We start from the raw sequence: 11,799 nt of genomic DNA on the forward strand, positions 1-11,799 counted from the left end.
TGTTCGTTTCGCGATTAACAAGATAACGTCTAGCAGTGCAAAATTCCGTTACACAAGTTGAACATTTATTGTTATTTTTATATTTATTGTTATTGTTATTATTGTTAGGCAATTTTATCGATTGTTAAGAGAGTGTGGACAATTGTTAAGACCATATATCAATTGTGCGCTCAGTAGACGAGGACTTTTTCAAATTATTCTTTAAAGTAATTACGTGCTTGATGCAATTAGTTTGTTGTCGCTAATAGTTCTGCATTAACTTTCCATAACACTCCATAGCAATCGATAATAAGGTAGCGCAACTACTTGCAAACTTTGCACATAACTATAATTACGATGACAACTATGAGAGAGTTAATGAAAATCAAATAAGCGTTAAGACCAACGCTAAGGATTGCGTAATGGGCAGCCAATAACTGCCCTTATTCTCGACTGCAGCTGCTAAAAAATGATAAACGTATCTCTAAGTCAGAATAAGAAGAAAGAGGACAGGCGATTACAGCATTGAGGACATAGACTTTAGGGGCTCTCGTGCCTCGGTGCTTTACCTCGTTTTCCTCCAATTATGGACAGTGACGCGAAGTTCGCCGCAAGAATCAGATAACACGAGCATGACCTTTGCGCGGCAGCTGCGTACATGGGTGCGCGCACAGGTCCACGTATGTTTTCATGGGTTCGTGTGCGCTTAGGCCTGCGCCCCTCTCCCGTTATTCCTCACTCTATTTATCTCCGTAAGAGCGATTTTATCGGCAGCTTCTTTTCTCTTATTGCTTTTCTCCTGCCTCTCTCCTCTGACCGTGATCGCTTCCTCCTCTTTTCATTATCCCCGTGATCGTTATCGCTTTAGCTGCGCGGCTTAAAAGACTCGATAATAAGTAGTTTATTAGGAAGTTTTGTTGGCTAAACTTGTTATTTTATGAATGAATGTACGCGTACCTCGAGGCGCGCGCGTGCGCGTATATGCGTGGGCGCGCGAACGCAAGGGAGACAGAGTGAGAGATGTACAGCGATATGTATAGTGATTTTTCTATTTCTGTTTTTAAATTAAAACGATATCAAGATTGCTATTTTATTCATATTTTATTTACTTTGTCTTGTTTTTTATTTCGTACAAATTGTATTTTTAAAATTGAAAAATTTTTACCCACTAAAATTTATTCTTATATTGATTGGTACTAGCTGCACTTGAATATCTTATGTAATCTTTGTTCTTCTCCGTCGGTGTTTATTCGATATATTTTCCATCCCACTTGTTATATTACTATTGCCTGGAAATATAAGGCCTTTCTTTACACGTAAACCGATGCTCTGGTCTTTAACATTTCTTTTAATGACAAATTTTCTAATGACTTTTCATTAGTAAAAATACGGCTTATGACATCGTATTTTATTTGACATTTCGAGAAGAGTTCTTGAATTTCCATTAGTGCGTGCGCGTGCGCGCGCGCGCGCGCGTGTGTGCGTGCGTGTGTGTGTGTGTGTGTGTGTTGTACTTTGTACTTTGTTTGACAAATTAGGCAACATTAGCTTATAAAACTTGCATAACGACAAATTTTTCATACTTTTAACTGCAAGAAATCTTATAAGTATCCCTATTTTAATATTTACAGCAAATTATTACGTAAATTAGTGATTGTTTATTATTATTTGTAAATATTATTTTACGTAATATTACATTATAGCGCTAAAATGCGTATTTGACAGAATTCACTTTCACTTGGTTTCATTTTTTTAAATTACGTTTACAATGATATTCAATAAATTTCAATTGATATAATCATCTTATTACAAGTATCGATTGCATTTCTTAACAAGTTTTCTATATTTAATCAATAAACGTAATTTTCATTCACTCCTAAATTCTAAATATTCATAGCGTTTAACCTTGGAATATTAAATAAATCAATTTAATTTTGTGACAATCATATTGGTCTATTTTTAATGTAATTAATATAAATAAACTTATGTTTGTTTATGTGTCTATTCATCTATTTGATCTACGATCAATAAAAAAATTAATTAACTCTTAACTTCATTATTTTATGTAAATATTTATAACTTATATGCGAAATATGTAGTGATTTCACTCTACGTGCGACCATTAGAAATATAATTTATTTATTTTAAATGGTACTTTTATTTTTATTTATACATTACTTATAAACAGTAATAAATGAAATAATAATTATTCTAAGCGTATTTACGAATTTATTATTATTAAATTATCATAATAATTTTATTTATTAGCATTAAAATTTATTTATAAATATATTCTCCACTGATGGATATTTTAAAAAATTGATTTTGAAAAATGTAAATTACGAATACAATATATATAAATTTGTAAATTTTAAAGTAAATAAATATCAATGTTCATTTTCAAAATTCATTATTCATTATAGTTATTGATAATTTAATAACCATTGTATCATTATTACGATGCAAATTCTTTAAAGTAAAATTGAAATCAATCTGCGATAAAAAGTTCAACAAGTAATATTTGTAAAAAAATAAGCAGTAAATAATGCCGATAATGGATACGGGAACTCTCTCCCATAATTAATCATAAATCGGAAGTAAAATCAATTGCTGAAATACAAATGGAACTAACGTCAAGATCTATTCCTCTAGCTCTGCTCTGAAATATTTGTCTGAAATAGATTTCTTTAATTTTTGATCCACAATCTCGACATGCTTCTTTTATTCACGTTCAAGAGCAAATAAAGAATCGATTCTGATCGTGAAACCTGACTGTGACGTTCTATAGTGATCAAAGTGATCGTACAAAGTGTTCGAGTCTGTTTTGCCAAACCCAATCCTTTCTTTTATTCATGTACAAGTGGTTTGACATGTTTCGCATTTGTTTACATTAAGCTACTTAAAAGCATTGAATAATATTTATACACTTTTAATCACAAGAATATCTCAATCTTTCTGTACAAATTTGAATAAAAATAAGTTCTATTGTTTATGCTCAATTTATCAACGAATATAGACGCGAGAGAAAAACATTATATATATCAAACTGCATCACACGCTTATTAGTTTCTCTTGAAATCTAAATAATTATAGTTTTTGCATATCTTATTTATATATTTAACAATAGATAAATGTAATGGAAGTACCTTTACAAATTTAGAATTATCAACTACTTGAAGCTAAGTAAGAAACATTTTTATTTAATTTTTTGAATCTAATACAATTATAATTTTATACTACTTTATCATATATACAGAGTTGTTGGTTATTCAATTTAATTCAATTTAATCAGAATACGGATAATTTTACTAAGCTTAATATATTTGTATTATAGAAATTCACATAATGAATGAATTACTTTCTACGTGATGAATATGTGACAATTGACTGCTCTGTTGTAGATTAAAAATGTACTTATTCAAATTTTAGCAAATTTTCCGAATATAATTAATTAAATTTTGTATTACTTTTATACGTAAAACTTAACATCTTCTCGTGTAATTTTGGAATTGATATTCATATAGTAATTTCTTGGAATGATAATAATCCAAATTTCGATCGTTTAAAATTATTAGTTAATATAAAATATAATTTAAAAGAGCCGAATAAACAATCGAGGATTAAGTAGAAATTATACGTAAATTAAGAAGATTTAATTAGAATCAGATGTAATATGATCTAATGAGATTCTTCATTCGATCATAATAATCGTTTAAATTCTAAATATGTTCATAAACAGTTACGATTAATTGTTATTTGTGGATATTTTTATTTCCAGTATTAATGTTGAATCAAATATACATATGTTGTTTTTATTGACACTACAAGATAAACCTTAAATTAATAAATATTTTTATTTCATATCGTAAACTAAATCAATCAGCAATAAGAAATTGCAATCAATATGACAAACTCATAGGATCAAAGGATCAAACAATTCCCAAATGTTCTCTCGACTGCAATACAATCAAACACCAAGAGCTCGTCCGTACAGAGGAAGATCACGAGTTTAAACTTCAACTCTTTGTCTCTGTTTATCCTCTTTGTCTTTCTTTCTATCTCTGTCTCCCTATTTCATTCCATCACACACACAGACACTCGCGCTCACACGCACATACACACTTACACACGCACACGCACACACAAAATCTCTCTCTCTCTCTCTCTCTCTCTCTCTCTCTCTCTCCGTCGCTCGTTCCCGTGCGTGAAAAATTCTTCAAGGGTTGAAATCACAATCATGTCTCGCTTTTCTTTAGATGCAGAAAACAAAGATTTGTTTGTTTCTTTATTATTTATATTTCTATTTTAACGAATTTTTCTAGTTTTTTTTTTAATGCAAAATACTCTTCGACATTTAATTTACATTGGGTACATTAAAATATTGTTTTATTACTACATTCTATCATTTATTTATTTATTTATCCTATTGTTAATTTTAATAATGACATCTTTAGGTGCATTGAAAATATATATTTAACAAGAATTAAGGAATTAATTAATATAAGCTGTCACTTTTCATTATGAGAATCTTTATTATTAAACATGTACATCGCTCGTGTTAAAAATCTTTAAAATTGAATTATAATTTAAATTTAATAAATATTTGAATAAATTTCCACAAAAAAAAAATCACTTTCAATTTAAGTAAATATTAAAAATTTTAAATATGATTTACAATTTAATAAAATTTTAATGTTAAACTTCATATAAATATTATATAATTATAAGTTTTATTGTATAAATATTCTGCGAATAGATGAATAAGTATTGTTTCTAAATTCTATTAATATTTTGTGTCTTAATAGGAGTTAATTTTAATTTTTAACAAAAAATCATGTGCTTCGAAAAACGTAATGTGTAATCGAAAAAACGCAAATTTTTTTTTTTTTTTTTTTTCATACCATATGGAACATGAGACGAACATTAACTTAACGCTGTTATAGAAATTATTAATTGAATATTTTTTGCTCAATAAATATTTATAATTTGTTGACATTATTTGTTGACAATATAGTTAGTAAGTTTCAAAGGTAATGTAAAACATTCATACAACAGATTTAGTTCACGACGATTTTGCATTAATCTTCGAGAATGTGGCAATGATTCCATACTTGAGGAAAAAAAAAACGGAAAAAATGATAATTAGCGTTTCAAATTTTCGCTTATGAATAATGGTTTTACGAGCGTCCAAACGACCTTACCAACACTATTCGACAAAGCTAATAAATCAAGTAAATTAAAAAAAATATTCAAGCACAAAGAGGTTAATTTAATGAGAAAGTGAAGTATCCAGAGAAGCTAATTGCATAATAATCATTTCAGTACTAGTGATAAGTCGTATCCAGTAAATACACATCCGGAGGCCTTGCAAACACTCGAGAGCCTCGGCTCTGGCTTAACTATTTAATAAATCCGACTGAAAATTTCTCAAACCCTTTTTCGAGCTCACACATCTACACGTGTACACCCAGCAGCTTCTTACTTATAAAGGGCACCCCGTACGGCAGCGGGAGCCGCATATCCATGCAGCATCCTTATTAACCCTCTGCTGCCCTCTCTTCCTACATGCCGGCGCATGAGCGCCACTGTCCCGCCATGTTCCTCCGCTCCTCTCACCCATTGGCTCTCATCTCGAGATCAGCGCCTCTCTATTGGCTCCATTCCTGCCACGCCCCTCTGTTTTGCCGTACGCGCCTCCCCCCACCCCCTTCTATCGGCACCGAAATACGCAGTGACCAGGTGCCGCCGGCGAGTGGGGAGATCCGAGCGTGTGCCAGAGTAAATGAGAAAGTGAGCGCGAGAGTATGAGACACGGAGAAACAGATAGAGAGAGAGAGAGAGAGAGAGAGAGAGAGAGAGAGAGAGAGAGAGAGAGAGAGAAAGAGAGACTGAATATGAGGGAGAACGCGAGCGTGCGCGTGTCCGCAAGCAAGCGATAGCGAACGATATATATATATAGAGAGAGAGACAGAGACAGAGACAGAGAGAGAGAGAGAGAGAGAGAGAGAGAGAGAGGGAGAGCGGCAGAGGGTGGGGTGGGGGAGACGACGAGCGAGGCCGAGCCTTTTCTTCTTTAGTTCGTCGTCGCCGCCGTTCTAGTCGCTGGCCTGCCCACCCTTCTCTCATTCGCAAAGGACTCGCGCGTTCCATTGCCGTGCGTTCCTTCCGCGGGGGTGGACTGCCGCGTTGTTGTCGTACGCGCGAGGAGCCTCCTACGTTCGTATCGTGCTTGATTTAGCTAACTACTGTTTCTCACCCACACACTCGCTCACTCTCCCTGTCTCTCCCTGTCTATCTTTCACGCGCTCGTTCCCCCTCTATCACACTACCTCCCGCTACCTCTCACTGACTCTAATCAATTATAGGCGCGCGAGTCAGGGAAGTAAGTTGGGATTGTAAATAATTGGTTTGGTGTTGGCCGAGCTATGGAGGAGACAGGCAGCGTTGATGGAAGAGCGCGGAGATTCGTAGGCAATTGAGGCTCGTTGAGATTAAGGATCGCGACGGTGAATTCGCGTCTGGCTGGTAACCGGTAAGCGTAGCAGCGAGCGATGACTTAGAAGTGGCCCGCAGGCGGTGCATCCCTAATCGCGATCGAGGATCGACCCGATGAAGTAGCTGTGGGAGGAGGAGCGAGATGCGGTGTCGATTCGCGGGTATAATGTGCACGCGCCCGCTTCGTTGAGGACGGGAAAGCGCGCGCTGCGTGTGCGTAGGCTGGTACACGAGGTCACGGATTTTCGGACGGCGAAGCGGCGCCGAGGAGCGTAAGAGAAGAGTCGAGATCCGGGCGAGGAGCTAGAAGCTCGTAGATGATATCCGTGGCGACGACGACCTTGTTGGCGATGGATTCACAGCAGCTGGTCGAGAGCGCGACGGAGAAGGGCGAGAAGGTGAGCCCGAAGCCGGCGACCAGTACGCCGAGGCATAGCATCGACGCCATCCTCGGCCGAGCGATCACGACCGGCTGCAAGCGAAAGCGGGAGATCGAGGAGACGACGAAGGATTCCCAGGACAATACGGGTTAGTATATTTATACACATTATCATTCACGATTCCCCATGGCTTATCTTTCAGTAGGCGAGATATTTAATTAATCACTCGTTTATTCGTTAATGGCCCATTGATTGCGTGATGCTTTTAATTAGACGTGGCCTTGATATTAATTGTTAAGCCAGCATAAGCAAAATTCTTTCAGCAATCTGATTTTTCAATAAAATGCTCCATTACACGAGTATTTTCAGCGATTCGACTGGCAAGCTTTTATCAATATCCGGACTAAACGAGATACGCAGCTCGTCTCCTTATTCCAATAAATAAATTAGTTCTTAAATCGCGTATTAGCAAATAGAATTTCACGAATTGTTTATGACAATTCTTGGCATTCGCCATTAAGATTATTTGTTTAATTCTAATTCCAATGTGTTGTTATTACTTCGTATGCTGGAAATATGTAAAACTCGCTTGCCTAAGAAGTAAATTTGAAAGTTGCAGTCTTGTTGTACACGACGATAAAATGGTCGAACAAATTTCTTACTCTGACAAGCGAAATTTGAAATTCTAATCAACGGCAACTAAACTTTATGCACAGTTACGCAATTTAACATGCCACGGATCGGCGATATGTCAAATTCTACATAAACAATGTTGTCAAGCCTTTGACATAATACGAAAAACATAATATTTATAGGATACATATTTTTCTTAATCATCAGCGAATTATATAATAGAGTGTCGTATTGGCTGCCAATTTCATGGATTTGCTTTATTTAAATAATACGTGGATAGTGCGCGACACAATACATAATCCACGGATTAAAAATTGCCAATAGAAGCTTGAGGATAGCCGACATTACCGTTAATCCCCTGCGCGTTGTCCATTCCTTAACGAGTAAGATACGATCTTGGGGTTTTCGTTGATTCGATCGTTACGGGCATACGAAGAGCCAACGAATCTTAAAAAGCTAACGGATCGTAAATATTGCATTTGTCTTAAAGTCATGTGTCAAGGCTATGCCAAGAGAACGTCCAATAGTCGTCCCGATTTTATATTCAAACACGGCTTAATAAGCCAGACTGTCCCTTATCAGACCACACTGCCAATAGACCTGCAGCTCTCTCATTCTAATCTATCGCGCACCGTCAGCTCTCATCGTCACCGTCACCGCCACCGCCCGAACGCGGAGCTTCGGCATTGTCCTGTAAACGCGAAGGTTCGCCGCTAATATCATCCTTACCCCACGCGGCCATAATTGGCCGACGGTCGGCAGAGATCGTCCGAGGTGCCGCTGCACGCGCGCGCGCGCCGCTCGTTCACCTTGATACGCCAGGGACGATTAGCGCCAACGAGGATTATCTACGCGAGGCAGGACGTTCGCCGGTTTGATTTCTCGCAGATTACCCTCTCTCGTGTATTATTTCTCTGTCCCTCTCTCTCTCTCTCTCTCTCTCTCGCTCTCTCTCTCGCTCTCTCTCGTGAGCGAGCGATCGAGCGCGCGCGCGCGCGCGCACCCGCGTATGCATGCGTGTTTCGACGGGGAAAAGAAAAAGTGGAACGGGAGGAGGGCGACGTGTCGGCTAATTCTGCAGGTCGCACCGGTCGGTGTGAATTAATATTCGATTCGAGATGTCGGCTCGACAATTAAGGAGAACAACCGGGCGTGCGAGGAAGGCACATGAATATGTTACGCGAGAGCTATTAATATGATATTAGCGAGTTGGAAACGACAAGAGGATATGTTTGATCTTAAAAGCTTTTTACTACATACGTCGATTATGATCAACGTATTGTAAAAATCGAATATTCTTGTAATTGTTTCAAGGTTGCCGAATTACGAGATTAATGAGATGTATGTAACGGGAGCTTTCTCGAATGCAAATTTAATAATCCGTAGCGCACATTTGGCATTTCTACGCTCTTCTTGCTGCTCCTTCGTAGGAATTTAACGAATACTTATACTTTAATGTACCTTGGTGGAGAATCTCGAGCATCAAACATCTAATTCTACTTTGATTGGAGGGGAAAATTACTTTAATCGTGCTGTTTAATCAATTACTTAGAATCTTAAAAGTAGAATTTTATTTTCAAATTATATGATACAAGTACACCTGATTTTTTGTTTTGTCACTAAACTGTGATCGAATTATTTTGTAATTTGTTAACATTTCAATCGTTGTGCGGGAAATGGGATAAAAGTTAATCTTTTTTTGATTTTAACTTGTTCTATTTTATTTGTCAAATAGATGAAACATAAAATTAGATTTTCTGCATAAATTTTCTTTTTCTTTTTCTTTTTCTTTTTCTTTTTTTTATTTATCAATTTCGAATGTTAAAGCTTCGCTAAAAGTTCGCTAAAAGTGTGGAGCATCAATTAGTCTCATTAGGTGAGTAATTTATTGCGTGGCAAACTATTCACACCATTATCGGTTGTTCTTTTAAACGTTGATTATAATTGCACTTTTTAATGCTTCTATGATAATATTAACTAGCTTAGATTTACGAAAAAATGTATTTGCATTAGCGTCGAGAATATCTGTAATGGTATAAGTACACTAGCATAACCTCGACACGGAATGTTAATTGATAGTGAACGAACGATAGCGACTCGCTCGAATACAATTGTACAACAAACTAATATCAAAGTACACTTAAACAAAGTTAATTTAAACTTTAAAATCATAAATTATATGCTTATAGAAATCCAGGTGTAATTAAGAGAATATTAAAGTAACGGATCAGCGACGGATAAGGGGAGGCGGATGAAATGAAAAACTGCGTCTGGTATGGAATAGAGAATTAGTAGCGACGAATGGAAAATATGAGAATGAAACGTAAATATTATGGATAATAATAAGGTGCTTACTCCCTTGCTTGCTGCTGCTGCCAACTCCTTTACTCCTCGCAGTGCGAGATTGTTGGTCCAATGGGCAAAAATCTCGGAGGCAGGGATAAAAGAGGGCGCAAGCGTGAGAGAACAGTCGAGTATTTTCCTTTGCGGCTCGCTCCTCGAGGTGTAGCCTGGCGTGTAATTGGAAAATCGTTAGTATCGGCGCCGGATCTCACGTGTCGTCGGCGAGTAATTTGTATCGGACTCGCGCACGTACACATGTGCGGTGTGTCGGCACAATGTGCGTCTCTCCCGCGCAAAGCCGACCGCCGCGGCGCCACTGCATTTTCACCGCTCCCGGGCGGATGCAATAAACGTCGGATCAATTAAGATTGTTGCTCGATAAACTGCAATAATTAAGTACTTTCAATTTTTACCTGTCGAGAAAAGTCGCGCTTTTATGTGGCGCATGCTTTATAGGCTCTGAAAGGCCTCTTAAGATACCGGGCATTTTCCACCTTTTCGCGTCTGCCTTTTGAGGATTAAGCGATATCTTACCGACATAATTAACGATAGAGCTGTTTGTTTACTTTCGGCGTGCATTAACTATAGCATTATGAAATTACCAAAGCCACTCTGGCTTATTATATTATCGAGAAGTTATGGAAATTTTGTTGATTAGCTTAATGGTCAGCGCGCTCGTTTTATTACAGAAACAATGGAGTGTGATGGGAGCATGGGGTTGTGGTGGGGAGCAGTGGAAGACGAAGAAGAAAAATTAACCCAACACATTGTCGCGTATTATCAAGAAACGAGTCACTTATTATTATTTTGCGATTTCTATTTGCAAAAGATGTTACTTTTAGCTAATATAAAAATCTTTTGACTTTGAACATGCTTGTTTTATTCATTTATTTCTTTTTTCTCTTTCAACATTATTGCAATTCACCTTTTTCAGACTTTGCGTGCAAGTTTTCATTTAATCAATACAAATTAATACTTACGAAAGCGTATTTAAAAAAAAATATTCTTTTAAATTAATTATGGGAAACATTTTGTAATGCTATTTTATCACAAATAAACTGTGTTAAATTTGCAAAAACGTTACATAACTACCACTGTTAGGGTAATCTAATTTTTTCATTAGTGCATTATTAGTATAAAGATAAATCATTATCTCAAGTGATCGTAATCATTTTAAAATTAAATGAGTCAATTTTGTTTAGCATTGATAAAGCAAGAAAGGGACTTAAACTATTAAAAGAAAGATATCCGGTGTGCTAAACATCGTTTACAATTATATTTCTTACGCGAGCTTCATACATCATTAATAATTTAGTTTTATTTCTTTTTTTTCCTTCATAATACAACACGGTAAACAAACGTTAATTGAGCTAAAGAAGTTTAAAAATTACCAACTTATGTTATCGGATATAAGTTGACATGAATCACGAATGCTTAATTTTTCTGTAATTAAATTATAAAAAATGTTTCTAAACATTATACTTGATTTAATTCATATGGTTGAAATAATTTATTGAAAAGTACAAATTCTTTTATATTTAGATAGATTAAATATTAATTGAATGCTAAATCAATAAATAAGAAAACAAAAATCAAAAAAAAAAAAAAAAAAAAAAAAAAAAAAAAAAAAAAAACTTATCGGCATAAAAATAACGGAATTTCGTCATTTAAAATACAAATACAAAAATTTTGGAATAGTTTATAATATAGCCAATGAAAAAGAAGATAAATGCAAATTCCATCGTAAAAGAACTTGTACATTCGATACCTTTTAACGGATTCATAAATAAAAGCAAAAGTAATTCGGATAAAATCTCCCGAAGCTGCTTATAAAATCAGTCCAATCTTGTCGTGCTAATCGAATTATCATCAATTACGATACCGCGAGCTACGAACAAGAACTAAGAGAGCTAGAGGGAGTGAGACGGGAGGGGGGGGGGGGCAAGGGCAGAAGAGAATGAAGAGGATA

General features: G+C 36.0%; 1 protein-coding gene across 1 annotated transcript in view; it reads left to right on the top strand.

Annotated features, from left to right (window-relative positions):
• Positions 1–6,238: 6,238 nt before the first annotated feature.
• Positions 6,239–11,799, top strand: part of LOC105364235 (retinal homeobox protein Rx3-like) — a 29,547-nt gene continuing 23,986 nt past the window's right edge. Inside the window, exon 1 of the mRNA XM_011502122.1 lies at positions 6,239–7,002. Within this exon, the coding sequence (XP_011500424.1) occupies positions 6,792–7,002 (211 nt within the window). The 5' untranslated portion in view covers positions 6,239–6,791. The remainder of the gene's footprint in view (positions 7,003–11,799) is intronic.

The sequence above is a fragment of the Ceratosolen solmsi genome, unplaced genomic scaffold (assembly GCF_000503995.2).
Source record: "Ceratosolen solmsi marchali unplaced genomic scaffold, CerSol_1.0 scaffold43, whole genome shotgun sequence".
Classification (NCBI taxonomy): domain Eukaryota; kingdom Metazoa; phylum Arthropoda; class Insecta; order Hymenoptera; family Agaonidae; genus Ceratosolen; species Ceratosolen solmsi.